We start from the raw sequence: 16,682 nt of genomic DNA on the forward strand, positions 1-16,682 counted from the left end.
AACAGCGGGGGCTTCTACTTGTAATCACCACCCCTGTCCTCCAGCTTCCGGGAGCGCGCTCTGTGCGCACAGGCTTTTTGTTTTCGCCGCGAGCGCTCTCCACCCTCTCCCCGCGAAATCTGACCTTTTCGCTGAGCAGTGGGGCAATCCTGTGAGGGCAAGTGTTCGCGCCGCTTGGGATCCGCGTTCTGGGGGTCACAGATGCTTGGTGGTCGCTGCGGCTGTGGATATTCAGGCCTCTGACACGATCCTATCTTCCTCTCAAGATGGCGAGGTTTCCCCGTCCAAGCCGGTAGGTAGCTCCGGGCAGGGAGACAGCCCGCGTGGGTGCTTCCCTGTGAGGGGCACCTCTGTCAGCAGCCCCCCAGCAGTTTCTTCTGGTGTTCGCTGTCTCCCAGCTTGCCAATAAACACTCACAGCACAAGACCCTCAGTTGCTCTCTCTTTCTGCTTCGGGAGAGGGCTCAGAATCCGCCCATCTATTCTTCTGCCATCTTACCTCCAAAACACCTCTATTTTAAATAATTTTTTTTCAAAATTGTTACAGTTCAAAGGTATTATAGGACAACTGTTCTGTTCTTTCAATTTAAAGATAAGAAAACCAATGTTTAGAGGAGTTATTTTCCTAAAATCATCCAGCTGAGTAGAGGAAGAAATAGATCAAATAAGGGTTCTTTGACTTATATGTCCAGTATTAGTTCCTCCACATCTGGAATCTAATGAACAAAATAGATCCAGAAACATAGAAGCGTGGAATAGACTGTCAAATCTCAGAGGAAAGCGGGGGAGGGAGGATGGGAAGAGATCAACCAAAGAACTTGTATGCTTATATGTGTAACCCATGGGCACAGTCAATAGGGTGGTGAAGGCCTGAGACAGGGTGGGCTAGAAGTGGTCAATGGTGGGAAAAATGGGACACATGTAATACTTTCAACAATAAAGATTAAAAAGACAATAAAATAAAATTCAGTGGACATTTGTGTAATATATATATATATATATATATATATATATATATATATATATATATTTAGTTTGGTGCTCAAACATTGTTCTTTAATAATTTTTACACAGTCAATATTAAAATTTTTAGTAAATATATTAATAGTATGTCCATTCTGGAAGCCTAATCAATAACTCACAAATATCTATGCATTCAAATAACTTAAGCTAAAATTAATGACTATAGTTTGAAATGAACACGTTTAAATAAATGTATTAGTTAGTTAAAAAACTAGAATAATTCAAGGAACACTGTATTAATTATCTATTGCTATATAACAAATTATCCCCAAACATAATAGCTTGAGATAATAAACACTTATGATCTCAGACCATCTCTGTGGGAACAGAAACCCAGGGATGGCTTAGGAAATTGGTTCTAACTGAGGGTTTCTCATAAGGCTATAGCTAAAATGATTGCTGGAGACAGACGTTTGACACTAGATTGGCTGGTGGATGTTCCCCAGGTGGTTTGCTCGCAGGTCTTGAAAATTAGTGCTGCTTGTTGGCAAGTGATCCTGATCTTTTACAATGTGAAGTTCCATAGGGCTGCTCAAATGTCATCCTGACATGACAAGTGGTGATCCAAGACACAGCAAATTGGTAGCTGAAAATGTCTTTTATGACCCAGTGTTGGTAGCCACATGTCATTTTCACAATATTCTATTGTTTTTACTGGTCAATCCCTATTAGCAGAAGAAGGAATTACCAAGTCTCATGAATGAGAATCATTGTGGGCCATGTTGGAGGCTTTCACAAATGCTCACAACCACATAACATATAAGCATCATTTATTGGAAGTGTGGAGTTATGTGATAGAGATATATATATAAAATGCACTTAGTTCCAAAACTTAGATTGTAGAAATTACAATTATTTATGAAAATGTATGTTGTAGAAATTTAGGTTGGAAAAATGTTGAATAGTCTTAAAGTTCTGGAAATAATAATGATTGAGCAGTTTAATATTTGCTGTGCATTATACCTCTTTTAATCATCTCAATATTATACCAGTTTTGAAGATGAAGAGCCTGAGACACAGAGAATTTAGATAATAGATCAGAGGGCCAGAATAAAATTCAGGTTTCACTACTCAAAGTCTAATTAATGAGTTTGCCATTGCCTCATACTAAGAGTACTGTGCTTAATTTTCTAAATATCTGCCTACAAATATGCCATTTGAAGCAAATAATATTATATTTTTACCTAATGTTCCTGAGTTATGTTGTTTAAAGGGGTATGAAGTACAACTAAGAATTGTTTTAACTTTCTTCCTTTTGATCAGAAACTGATACTCGAGCTTTGGCAAAAGAGAGACAAAAGAAGGACAACCACAACCTCAGTGAGTATATTTTCTTTTCTTTTCTTAATTAATGCAAGAGGAAATGCATGGAGACAAAATGTGTATAGTCATTCGTTGTCACTCCATAAGTATTTTGAGGTCATATGACAAACATTAATAGAGCCATTTGGGGAAATTTAAGTGAAGTGGACTCTCAGAAAAGCTATCCTCTTTACAAAGTGAAACATCTAAAATTCTCTTCTGGGTCACTCCAGCTCAAGAAGGCTGCGTGGGAAGGAGATGCGTGCATTTAGTTACATTTGAACTCTGTTGTGACTCAAAGGTTTAAAAAGTTAAAAGTGACTTTAGAAAGCTTGCGCCATTTAAATAACAAGAAACATAATTCCAGGTTCTTATCTTCCTGTCATTCTTCTCTTTCCTTCCTCATGGTAGGTTATTCGAAAGGTCTTACTTACTTTGGATTGCTGAATTCCACCTGTCCAAAAAAAAATGTCTCTGCTGCCTTCCGAAGGGTCCAGTTTAACTCTGGTGACAGGTCCCATGAGATGAAGAAAAATAAGCAAATGAAGCAGCGTAGCCACAATGCTGAGCTAGACAGGGTTTGGTCATGTTTCAAGTGCTTAACTGTCTCACCTGAGCTTGACCAATTGCGTGTGAAGTCTTTTTGTTCTGGGACCCCAATCACAAAACGAGAGAATAAAATAAACTAAAAATAATAAATCCTCTACACAACAAACCAGGAATTTCTTCACATGTGATTGGCTGGAGTGGACTCTGCACAAACCTGCATCTGTTTGTTCCTATGCACCTGCCTATGTCACAGATACTCAGTTTGTGACTGTGTGACTGAGGGATGGACTGATAGGAGGTTTTAACGGACCTTGGGATAGGAGTGGCGAGGGGAATTATTTGATTCTGTTAGCTTCTAGCAGCAGAGCAGACACAGTTTGGTCCAGAATATGAGACAGGTAGAACGTCAGTAAGAAGAGCTAATTATTGATACAAATAATTAACACATTAAGGAACCATGGGCTTCTATTTTAGTTTTAGCCTGCTAATTATTATTCTCCTTGCTTTTTTCTTCACTCTTATGTCCATAGCTTTAACAACTGGCCATTTAATATAAAGTATGATAGGTGCCTGGTATGTCCATTATTGAAGTATTTTCTAATCTGGTTTTCCTTTCTAATACCAGATTAGAAAATACTTCAATAATGGACATACCAGGCACCTATCATATTAACCTTGCTTTTTGGAAATATCAGAGTTAAAACGTCAATTCACAATTTAAATATGATAAATCTAAGTCCACTCTTAGCATTTGTGAACATGGTGTCAGGAAGATGAAAGTGCCACTTACTAGATGCCTTAGTATTTAAAACCTAGAAATTCTAAAAAATAAAAATAAAAATCTTTTCCATCCTTCCTGAGGATTAGAAGGCCAGGTGTGAACTTAAATTCTCAGATCCTCAGAGTGCTGAGTGGAATGTTAGGGCGGGGAGATGCCAGCCCATCTCACCTGTGCCTTCACCCCATGGCATATTCCATTCTTACGTCATCAGTGGCCTCAGGCACGAGTGTGAAAACCTCATCCAATGCACTGCAGCTCCATGCAAATCCCTGCAGACAACTGCCCCTCGTCCACATCTTGGGCCTGGGGTGAGCACCCTGATGCCACAGTTCACAGAGGGACCGGAAAGGGGCGTGCCCGGGCTCTGGAAGTGGGCCCACGGCATTTGCAAAGTCCTCAGTGGTGTGGCTTAGAAGGGGCTCACTTGGCTCTGTGGCTGTCTTGCTCAGTGGGAATGGGGGTGATGAGAAAAGGCAAAAGTGGCTCCTCTGAAGTGTGGAGTCCTACAATAGATAATGGCCCCTTTGGCCTGGAATCCTGGACCTAAGGACAGGAATGACCAAACATATCAAAAACTTTGTGAAGCGTGAAACCAGACATGGCATGAATTAACCTAGCAAGTTTTTTTTTTTAAAACTTGACTCTTTTAAAAGTAGCTAGTACTGACATAAAAACATTGAAAAATCAAAGATCTCATTATAATTAGCCATTAAACATGTATCGAGCACAGTCTAAATTGAGTAGAAACCTTTGATATTCACATACAGTGCATTTAAATAATAGATTTTGGAGAAATATTATAGGACTAACACCCCCCCCCCCCTTATTCTGAGATAAAATAACATCCTTCGTAGCTGCTATTCATTTCATGTTTAAGATTCTTTCTTATAATATAGAAGTGAGTATGTGTGAATATAGAATTATTAATAAATTCTCACTGTGAAATATATATGTATTTCTACCAGTTTTACCTTATTTATTTTCTTTTCAATTTTATGTTTTTAATGTTGTGTCATTGTTTTTTGAATCACATGTACAGGAAAAATAATATTGATAAAGAAGGAAAATAAACTCTCTATAGAATCAGTTATATTCTAATTTCAGAGGCATTTCAATGTATTTTTTTCTGAAGGACAATTCCATGCATGGTAAATTGCTTTGTAGTCTAGGTTCACCAAGACAATTGATAGTATTTCATGACTTTTCTTGTTTCTGGTAGCAGATCTTAAGTTTCAAACATGTATTGTTTAAGTATTTTCCAATATTTTTATATATGATTTTCTTTTTTTCTTTATGATATTTTTCTGTTTTCAATTCCCTGTAGCAGATGATAAGACTATTCTATACTCTATGACTGCTCTTAGAGGGGGTCAATATAGGAAACTATGTATTTGTCTATCTGACATTTATTGACATTTATTAGATGCACTAAATTCCCATTAGCAAAGAATGCATAGACATTCAAACAGAGAAAACAGTCTCTGAATAAGAACCCATATCAATAGTTCTCAATGTGTGGGCCCTAGACAAGCAGCATGACCCAGAAGCTTGTTATAAATGCCAATTCATGGGCCCCAACCATGACCTACTAAAATCAGAATCCTACATGTGGGGTACAAATCTATTTTAACAATACTTCCAGGTATGTCTGATACACATCAAAGTTTGAAAATCACTGCTCTATATATTATTGAGAAAATTTAAATTAGAACACTATTTACAGTCTAATCAACATATATTCATTTAGCTCCTCCTATATGCCAACCACTCTGGGGTTATAAAAATGAGAAAGAAATTGTCTCTGCCCTCAAGGAGGTCATAGTCTAGTTGGGCACACAAAGCTACAATGTGCCAAACTTTGTGTTAGGCCGGGAAGTATATAAGAAGAATTAAGTATGGCACAGACATCAAAAGATTATACAATAATTTGGACTGATTATAATTTATCCTTTGGACTGACAAATGCATATGTGTGAAATAATGACATATATATATATATATATATATATATATATATATATTTCAGTATGAGTAAATATTATAACATTTCAAGGAATAAAATACATGTTTTGGGGAGGACATATTTTTAAAGCATTGTATATAATAGAAATATAATTCTAATATTGGTATTTTCACTTTCAGAATAAAATATATTAATTTTTTATTTTATTTCTGAGAAATATTCTTTTAAAAAATGAAAATTTTCATTTATTATTTTTAACAATTATTAAGAAAGTTGACAACTATTCAAAAGTTAATTGTATTTTAATGAAAACAATAAATAATTTTGTTTTAATAGTTGAAAGAAGAAGACGGTATAATATTAATTACAGAATCAAGGAGCTTGGCACTCTTATTCCAAAGACTAATGACCCGTGAGTTCAACAATCATTTCTATAATAATGTTATGGTTTTACTATCCCCCAAAATGGGTGGGAGGGGGGAGGGTAGAGGAGGACTAATGACTAGGAAATTAAGCAACTTATGGTAAAGATTAGGTTGCTTCTGGTCTCATTTTAAAAGATCTATTCAAGGGTGATTGTCATTAAGCATCAAGGTTATTAACAGTCATCCTTTTGAGCTATAAAAAAATAAGTAAAATAGTCTTCTCAGATTATGTGGGCTTTTCTGTGTGACATCAATATTGACACATTTAATGGTAAGATCATATGCTGTCCATGATACAGACTGCTATCTATATTCAATTTATGGTTATAACAATTTTTCCAATGTAAGATTTAGATATACATGAAAATTGCATTGTTGGATTTTCAGAGGTTCTAAGTTTCTAGAGAAAGCAAGTAAAACAAATAGAATAAATAGTATCCTAATATATAAAAACCTAGGTTCCGTAACAACTGACCAAAGGCTCAACCGGAAATCAGTCCTGCATTCAGTGACTCTGTCACAGCACTGCTGAGGGGGCTGCCAATCCGCTCCACTTTTCTGATCAGGCCCAGAGATAGGTCCAGAGAAGCTGACTGACATAGAAACTGACCAATCAGAACCAAATCTAGGTGAACTGTGAGGAACTAATGGCTGCCGAGGAGGTGGAGCTTGTGATGGTGACTGAGTTAGAAACTGACCAATCAGAACCAAATCTGGGTGACCTGTGAAGGCAAAACCTAAGGTGGGAGCTGAGGAGGGGTTTAAGGGCAACAGCTATTAGGTTGAAGGTGTAAGAAAGCAGTTTGATTTTTTAGTGACCAGTTTGGCAGTATAGTGCACATGACTGGCTATCAGTCCAGATATAGATATTATGTATTTTTGTCTGCCAAGAGCATCTCCTGCTAAAAAAGGCTTTCTCCCATCCCTATTTAAGCAACCTGTCCTATATAATATATCTATACTAATAAAATGGTAATATGATAATTAGACTAGGTCAAATGGTCATCTTCCAGACATCCAACTTCCTTACAAACAAAGCCATGGTTGTGGGAGCTGAGGCAGAGGCTGTTAGGGGTGATCAGGTTGGCAGGGGAGGGCAGTTGGGGGATGACATCAAGCCAGCAGGGGCAGGCCATTGTGGGCAAGATCTGGCCAGTAGGGGAGGGCAGTTGGGAGCAACCAGAATGGCAGGGGAGGGCAGTTGGGGGCGAGATCAGAAAGACAAGAGGAGGGCAGTTAGGGGCCATCAGGCAGGTAGGCAGAGGCAGTTAGGGGTGATCAGGCAGTCAGGCAGAAAGGTTAGGGGCAATCAGGCAGGTAGGTAGGTGAGCAGTTAAGGGCTAGCAGTCCCAGATTGTGAGAGGTATGTCTGATTAGAGAGGGTACAGGCTGGGATGAGGGAACCCTCCTTCCGTGCATGAATTTCATGCATTGGGCCATTAGTTATATTATAAAAAACATGTTGACTGATGCCAACCACTAACTGATTATCGTAATGAATTTTTTAGTCAAGTTTTGGTATTGTACAAAGTCAGTTAAACAGATGTTTGAGATTTTGAATTTCAACAAGTAGTTGATTAATTAAAGTATCAATTTAGAATAGTGAATGTTTTTCCCAAAACAAACAAACAAACAAACAAACAAACAAAAATCCCATGATCTGTAGCATCAATAATGACTTGAAAAATGTTTCATTCAGACTGAGAACTGGCCTCTACAAATGCTGGCAATTACCTATAATTCAGGAACAATGATGTTGGATAAAGTGATATTTGTAAAATGTGGAAATACTTTTCCTTATATCCAAATGTGCCAATTCATTCAGACAATTCAATAATTGGTGACAGAAGGAATGCAATATTTGTTCTCCTGGGCGTCTAAAATACCATAGCAGAAAGAGCACTGGAGATGGAGAATCTGAAGAGTTCAGTGTTAGTTGAGGCCCTACTAATAACTCTTCAAGAGTCTAAGCACCCAGCTCTTCCTATTAGTAGAAAGATTAAACATTTTCCTGATAGGATGTTTTAACACTGAAAATATAAGTGCACATTTGTTTATCAAGTCTTTTTATTTGAACATGTGTTTTAATTTTTATTTCAGAAACTGTACTAAAATGCATAGTATAATTTATATTTATTTATTTGTTTATTTATTTATTTATTTATTATTTAAAAATATTTTTATTGATTTCAGAGAGGAAGAGAGAGGAAGCAAGGGATATAAACATCAATGATGAGAGAGAATCATTGATCTGGTTGGTGCCTTCTGCACGCCCCCGACTGGGGATCAAGCCTGCAACTCAGGAATATGCCCTGGACCGGAATCAAACCTGGGACCCTTCAGTTGGCAGGCCATGCTCTATGCACTGAGCCAAACTGGCGAGGGCCATAGTATATTTTAAGTTATTTAAAATAAAACAAAAACTTAGAAAACACAAGCATAGATGGATTTTAAAAATGTTTATACCCTAATAACTAGTGATGTTGAGTATTTTTTCATATATTTCTTGGCCATGTGTATGTCCTCTTTAGAAAAGTGTTTTTTAAGGTCCTCTGCTCATTTTCAAAAATTGGTTTGTTTGTCTTCCTTTTGTTGAGTTATATGAGTACTTTATATACTTTGGAAATTAACCCCTTATCAGAGGATTAAAAAAAATAGTTTGTTTTTTTTTTTTAAAACTTGGATCATGAAATCAATCAAATGAGACAGACCCAGAATTTTTAAACAAAGAAGGAAGAATGACATTGAATCTATCAAAAGTATTACATATTGCACCTAAGGAGGATAGTAATAATTCGTGAAACACATCGTAATTTTATGCACTGTGTCAATTTAGAAAACATATTTCTTACGGTAGATGCATTTGAAATAGAGGGAAAGCCACAGATTTGCAGAAAGATGACTGAATTGAATGAAGAGACCTGGGCTCATCTTCTACACATCACGTGCTCTTGGGCAAATAGCAGGAACTGTGAAGTACTTGACCTCTGAGGACCCTTTCAGCTAATGATTAGAAAAAACTTAGGTGTTGGCTTAAGAAATCAAGGCTAAAAATCTAAAGACATTTTCAAATCTATGAAGTTGTCATTTCTGTGTGTCACATACATTCATAAATTTTTATTTTTTTTGTTAGGCCAAAATAGTGTGGTTAGAAATAGAAATAATGCAGTGAACAGCTGTAGTGAAGATACATAGGTTGAAAAATTAAATAAAAAAAACAACAATGAGGGGATGACAATCCTCTGACCATTGCTAAAAAATAAACCCAAATGAAACCACCAAACTCAAAAAGTGAAGAGCTTCTACAGATGTGTGATTGTGGACTACTTTATATGTGCTTTTTATGAATCATATTTATAAAAAAAAAGTCATATTAGATACTAATCCTGAGAAAGAAGAACAAAGTTGGAGAGATCACAGTACCAGATATCAAACTATATTACTAAGCTATGATTCTCAAAACTGCCTGGTACTGGCATAAGAACAGATATATAGACCAGTGGAACAGAACAAAGAACCCAGTAATTGACCCAATCACTATTCTCAATTAATATTTGACAAAGGAGGCAAAAACATACAATGGAATCAAGACAGTCTCTTCAATAAATGGTGCTGGAAAATTTGGTCAGATACATGCAAAAAAAATGAAACTAGATCACCAACTTACACCATTCACAAAAACAAACTCAAAATGGCTAAAGGACTTAAATGTAAGATGGGAAATCATAAAAATCCTATAAGACTCCATAGGCAACGAGGTAGCAGACATATGTAATAGCAATATCTTTACAGACAAGATTCTAGGGCCAGACAGACTGAGGAGAAAATGAACAAATGGGACTACACCAAAATAGAAAGCTTCTGCACAGCAAAAGAAAGCATCAGCAAAACAATAAGAAAGCCTACTGCATGGGAGAACATATTTGCCATTGCTATTTCAGATAAGGGTTTAATCTCCAAAATTTACAGGGAACTCATACAACTTAACAAAAGGAAGATAAACAGTCCAATCAAAAAATGGGCAAAGGACCTAAGTAGACACTTTTCAAAAGAGGACATACAGAAGGCCAAAACACATATGAAAACATGCTCAAAGTCACTAATCATCTGAGAGATGCAAATGAAAACAACAATGAGGTACCATCTTACACTTGTCAGAATGGCAATCATAACAAATCAACAAATGACCAGTCCTGGCAAGGATGTGGAGAAAAAGGAACCCTTGTGCACTGCTGGTGGGAATGCAGACTGGTGCATCCACTGTGGAGGACAGTATGGAGTTTTCTCAAAAAGTTACAAATGAAACTCCCATTTGACCCTGTAATCCCACATCTAGGACTATATCCCAAGAAACCAGAAACACCAATCAGAAATTATATATGCTCCCTTATGTTCATAGCAGCACAATTCACAATAGCTAAGAGTTGGAAACAGCCTAAGTGCCCATCAGCAGATGAGTGGATTAGAAAACTATGGTACATCTACACAATGGAATACTACACTACTTTAAAAAAGAAGGAACTTTTACCATTGGCAATGGCATGGTTGGAACTGGAGAACATTATGCCACATGAAATCAGTTGGAGAAAGACAAATATCACAAGATCTCACTCGTTTGTAGAATATAATGATCAACATAATTTGATGAATAAAAATAGATATAGAGACAAATGGCAGGGGAGGTGGGGAGGTTAGAGAGCAATCAAAGGACTTGTATGCATGCACATTAGCATAACCAATGGACACAGACACTGGGATGGTCGGGGCTTGCCTGGGAATGGTTGGGGGTGGGGTCAATTGGGGAAAAAAGGAGACATATGTAAAACTTAAGATTATAAACAAAAGAAAAACTTCAGTTGCAAAAAAAAAATACTCGTATTAGTAAAAATAAAAAATATTACCAAAACATTCTAAATAAATTATTCTATTGATACCATAATATTTTTATTTTTTCTACCTTTTAATTTGAAAAACTGGTTATAGCACTTTTTGTTTTGTTTTTACGAAATTGTTTTCTTTTTCTCTATAATCATAACATTATCCTGCTTTTATATATTAACTCGAGGCCAGGTGCACAGTTTCCTGCACGGCTGGGGTCTCTTGCACTTGGGGAATGTTGGACTGCCAGTTTCAATCTGATCCCTGCAGGCTAGGCAACGGATCCCACTGTTGCCCGAATCCATGCACCAGGCCTCTAGTGTGCATATAAGATCTTTGGTTAACCTCTTCCTCTTCCTGCCCTCTCCTTTCCCTCTTCCCTCTGAGATTCATCAGTCTGTTCCATGTTTCCATGCCTGTGTGTTGAGTGTGTGCCCCTGGTGGTCAGTGTGCATCACAGCTACCAGTCAAATGGTCAAATGGTCAAAAGGTTGCTTATGGTTTTATATATAGAGATGGTAATTGAGGTAGTACATGTAACCTAATAAGCTTTTTTAAATGTTCATCTAAGCAAGAAAAATCAAATCTGTCATGATGACCACTTTTTGTAATATTAATGTTTTAATGTTTTGAAGTGGATATGCAAATGACAACAGATTGTGCATTTTCAATAGTTTTGCCTGCCATACTTCTGCTTCAATGTATGCACTTCTGTTACCTGCTTTAAATCCATTCAAGTTCCTCAAAAGTTTTAAGTTGTTCAAAGAAAATTATTTTGTAGAAAATGAAAAATTAGTATCAACATTCATTCCTGAGGCACACCTTTACATGTGTTGGTATTACGGTCATTTAAGATGTTTTTTAATGCCTGGCTTCTTGAATTTGTCTTGTGAGAGAGGTACACATCTCCTTAATAACCTGGGAAAACTTGAAATATATTAAGAAGAAACCTCATGTTTAAAATTGCTTTAAAATAGAGTGAACTTTTAAAAATTGAGTACGAATTACATCATGTAGAAATTCAAGGAAGACCCATTGAGTGGACTCTACCACCATTTGGAAAATTTGTTTTAGATCTAAATAAACTGTGCTTTAAACTTCAAAGTTAGCTAAGCTATCTTTTTCATCTTAGTTCCTCTGTCCAAGTTTTTTCTTCCCATGAGAATAAATGAAAGAAATTTGGGGCCACAAGGCTCCCTGCTGCTTAGAGTTTTTCAGATGCAAATACTTCCTTGGTTTAATGACAGAAGTAGCTGCTTTTTCCCTGCCTTCACACCACCAGATAAGTCACTTGTGGGAGAAATGGGACCAATAGCTGTTACAGCCCTTGAGAACTGACAAAGCATTTTCAAACTTGAGCTAGACACCGAGTAGTTTGACATTTCAGTAGAAGGCTCCTCCAGGCCCTAGTAAACATGTTCACCTGATGGGTAGAAAAATACAGCTCCCTTTAATTGGTTGAAATTAATGGAAATGTCATCTAACATGAACTTCCAATGATTCATACTATACAAGCCAGATTTTTTCTTAAAGTCTCTTTCCCCACTTCTGATCACTTAGTAAATATATACTGAGCTCAAGATATTTTACTAAGGTCAGGTAAACTTAAAAAAAAAATGCAGTGTAATACTTTTTTATTTAAAATATATTTTATTGATATTTTACAGAGGGGAATAGAGAGGGATAGAGAGTTAGAAACACCGATGAGAGAGAATCATCGATCAGCTGCCTCTTGCACACCCCCTACTGGGGATGTGCCAGCAACCAAGGTACATGCCCTTGACCGGAATCGAACCTGGGACCTTTCAGTCCGTAGGCCGACGCTCTCTCCACTGAGCCAAACTGGTTTTGGCTGCCGTGTAATACTTTTTAAAAATTTCCCTACACGCTTACTTTAAGTTGTATTTAAAATACCTCATGATTCTCAATTGAAAATTCATCAAGGTTTCCCAAAAGCTCAGGTTGATTTTTAGCATTTAGTTTGGCCTGATTCTCCTCAAATATCATTAACTCTCAGATAACATTACATTTACTGATGTGTGTTTTCAGATATTAAAATCAGTAGCTTGTTCTGTGATTTCAGATTTATCATCCTCCTATTTCATAAATGCGTTTAAATAAATTTTGTTCTATGCAATAGCCTGAAAGTTTATCTGATAATGTTTAATGTATTTACTTAAATGAAACATACTCAAAAATAAGTATCCAGCTTTTTAAAAAAGCATCGATACCCTAGTGCAGGAAAAAATTGCTTAATAATTCTAGAAAGTTTTGCTGTATTGCATAAAACGATGTTGCCAAATTCTGATTTGTTTCACAATCACTCAGGATCACCATTGAGGAGGGACCTTCCCCCCCCCCCCCCCTTTTTTCCCTTAGAAGCATAAAGGCAACCTTATTAGAAAGTAGGTACATTTGAAACGATCTTTAAAAATTTAGGCTTACGTCCTCAATAATGTACATTTCCTAGTTCATTAATGCAGAAATACCACACATAGATTTTAATCTCAGAGTTAATAATAAAAGCAATTTTCACTAAAAATATAAAAACTGTAATGGTAGAATCATGATATTGCATTTAGCTCTCCCACAAAAAAGTCACTTTATTACTTTCCTTTGACACTTATTTTCATTCTGGGATTAATTTTACTATATAAGGGCTCCTTAACTATTCTATTAAAATTTCTATTCAGAAGCAATAATATCTAAGAGTGAATAATAGTCATGTAAATCATTATTTCACATTAATGTAAAAGATTTTTAAGTTCTTATGAATTCTGCTGACACGCACAATTGTGAAAAGGTTATCTCTGTTCTACAGTGATACGCGCTGGAACAAAGGGACCATTCTGAAAGCATCGGTGGAGTACATCAAGTGGCTACAAAAAGAACAACAGAGAGCGCGGGAATTAGAGCACAGACAGAAGAGATTGGAGCAGGCTAACCGGCGGCTTCGACTCCGGATTCAGGTTGTTATAAGAATGTTGCCACGAACCACGCAGCTGAACTGTGACTGACTTGTCATCGCTTTCCTGCCTTGGTCTCATTTATTGTTTCTTATTAATAATTATTTTTTCCTCTGGCGGGTAACTATTGTCTTTTAGGAGTTCATGCATTGGGTTGTTTCAGTTAGGTTTTGATGAGAAATCTAGGGTTGAGAAGGCTCTAGGAAAATAGAATGAATGACAACTAATTGCAAAATGCAGAAAATAGAATGGATTTTATAAAGGCACATGATATTATTTCAGCCAAATAGTAATAATAATGAACTAGATCATTTGCTTCTCTACATAATATGGAACATTCTATTCTTCCTTCCCCCTTTCACTTCCTTAGTAACACTGCTGTTGATTCTACTGCCACAAGCCATATTGTGCAGGTTTTCTACAGTCACTGCTCTTCTGTTCATGTGACACAAAGTATTATAGTATGGGTTTTTATAACTCTCAAGTTGTTTTTTAAATCAGTATGCTTATAGCTAGGTAAACATTTACTTTGTTACCATGGAACTGTAATATAGTGAGAAATTAATCTGGAAAAATAAATGGAATCCCTAGAGGATATGGCTCAGTGGTTAGAGCCAAATAACTGAAGGGTCATGGGTTTGATTCTGGTCAAGGGCACACACCTGGATTGCAGGCTCCATCCCCAACCCAGTCAGGGTGTGTGTGAGAGACAACCAATTGATGTCTCTCACATCTATGTTTCTCTGTCTCTGTCTTTCCCCCTCCCCCTCCACTCTCTCTAAAAATTAATGGAAAAATATCCCAACAAAATAAAAATAAAAAATAAGCTTTTCTACTCACTTTAAATGTAGTTTGAGTCACTATGAGACCATAGTGTATTCCCTTATAGAACAAGGGGAGGGGAATTTTTTTTAATCTACATATTTTTGAGGGTTATTTTTTTAGTCAATAGAAATACAGCAGATTCTATTATTTACAAGAATGTTTATAATTTATATTACTCTTCATTTTGAATACTTAATATTTTGGTTTTATTACTTATTCAATAGAGTTCAGTCCACTTTCTTTTTAAAAAACATATTTTTATTGATTTCAGAGAGGAAGAGAGATAGAGAGAGATAGACACATCAGTGATGAGGGAGAATCATTGACTGGCTGCCTCCTGCATGTTCCCCACTGGGACGTGCCCTTCATAGGAATCAAACCTGGGACCCTTCAGTCTGTGGGCGGATGCTCTATCTACTGAGCCAAACCAGCTAAGGCTTGAGTTAAGTTCCCTTTCAAAGTCATTATTTAATTATTCTTGTTTGAAACTGCAGGAACTAGAAATACAGGCTCGTGCTCACGGTCTTCCATCCCTGGCTTCCCTTGGCACAGTTGATGTGAGTGCTCATGTCAACAGACAGACCCATCCTGAGCAGAATTCAGTGGACTATCGCCAACAGTCAACTCAGTTGCAGGGACTAAGCCCTGAGTTTTGTGACCAAGCTTTGTCCTTCTCCGATCCTTTGTCACACTTCACAGATTTGTCATTCAGTGCTGCTTCAAACGAGGAACAAAGATTGGATGACATGCTCCTGGACACATTATCTCCTTTTGGGACAGACCCTCTGCTATCGGCTGCTTCCCCTGAAGTTTCCAAAGAGAGCAGCAGGAGGAGCAGTCTCAGCTCAGATGATGGTGATGAGTTATAAAAAAGCAAACACACCCAGTCGATCAACCAGGAAACAATGCCATGTTGATGATACGCAATTATGTTTGTTGCTTCATATATTGCTTTGGCTCCATTTTTTCTGAAAGGACTACATTGTTCATGAAAAACCGATGGAGTGAATAACAGCAGTATAATGGGATTACAGGAAGAAATATGGTGCTGAAGAAATATTGAGGGCTAAAAAGAGATTTTTTTCCTTGGACAGAGTCCAAACGAACTTAACTTTTATTTTCTGGAAATAGCTCTCTACTTGCTGTACTAATAGACTGCAAAGAGTAAACCTCAGAAATACACAAACATTTTCTTCGTTATTCGCTAGTATCTCCTTCTTTTTTACTCTTAAAACAGTTTTGAAGTATCATGATCAATAGATATGGCAGTCTATTGCCTTTCTCCACTGTCTGGTTAAAAGACAGATTAACTATCAATCACAATGGAAAAGTGAATCTACAATAAACATTAGAATTTTTTACAATAAAATACAAATACTTATTTAAAAATGGTTTCTAAAAGTGTATGCCACTCCCTTTAGTCTGTTCAGCTGCACAAATTCTAAAAGTATCTCTGCGTATTTATGGAGACACTTCCTGTTCAGAAAAGTGAAGACATTGAATACCTTCCTTAAGAATGTAGATTGGAATTTTTGTCCCTTCACACAGACATACCCCAACATACATGTACACAATTCAGGTAGTGTGTGTTTTTTCCTTCACTTTTCTGCTTTTCTATTTTGCATAAAAAATAACATTGGAAATTTTTTTAATTAAGAAGAGATGTTGGATAATCTATTCAGCAAATGAACTTTAACAAGAGTCCTGCTACTATGACAATTTGTCAGGTATTTACAATTCATCACTATGTCCAGTATGGAATGTAAAATAATTAGTTGCTGATACAGTTTTGCTTCAAATTAAAAACAAAAACAAAAACATTGAAAACTGAATTTCCAAGTAACAAAATAATTTGTAAAACAGAAAGTCTTATACATTCAGCTCTGAGCTAAAGTTCTATTCTCATAGAACTTAGAATACCCTATTATTTTTGCTAGCTTTGTTATTATTTGTTAAGAATATTTATATTTA

At 36.5% G+C, this 16,682-nt stretch overlaps 1 protein-coding gene across 1 annotated transcript in view; it reads left to right on the forward strand.

The window, feature by feature from the left end:
* The window catches only part of TFEC (transcription factor EC), a 79,708-nt gene extending 63,613 nt beyond the window's left edge, over positions 1-16,095 (forward strand). The window contains exons 4-7 of the mRNA XM_084897200.1: positions 2,286-2,342; positions 5,954-6,029; positions 13,742-13,889; positions 15,206-16,095. Coding sequence (XP_084753326.1) covers positions 2,286-2,342; positions 5,954-6,029; positions 13,742-13,889; positions 15,206-15,580 — 656 coding nt within the window. The 3' untranslated portion in view covers positions 15,581-16,095. The remainder of the gene's footprint in view (positions 1-2,285; positions 2,343-5,953; positions 6,030-13,741; positions 13,890-15,205) is intronic.
* The last annotated feature ends 587 nt before the right edge of the window (positions 16,096-16,682 follow it).

The sequence above is a fragment of the Pipistrellus hanaki genome (assembly GCF_964339955.1).
Source record: "Pipistrellus hanaki genome assembly, chromosome: 10".
Taxonomy (NCBI): domain Eukaryota; kingdom Metazoa; phylum Chordata; class Mammalia; order Chiroptera; family Vespertilionidae; genus Pipistrellus; species Pipistrellus hanaki.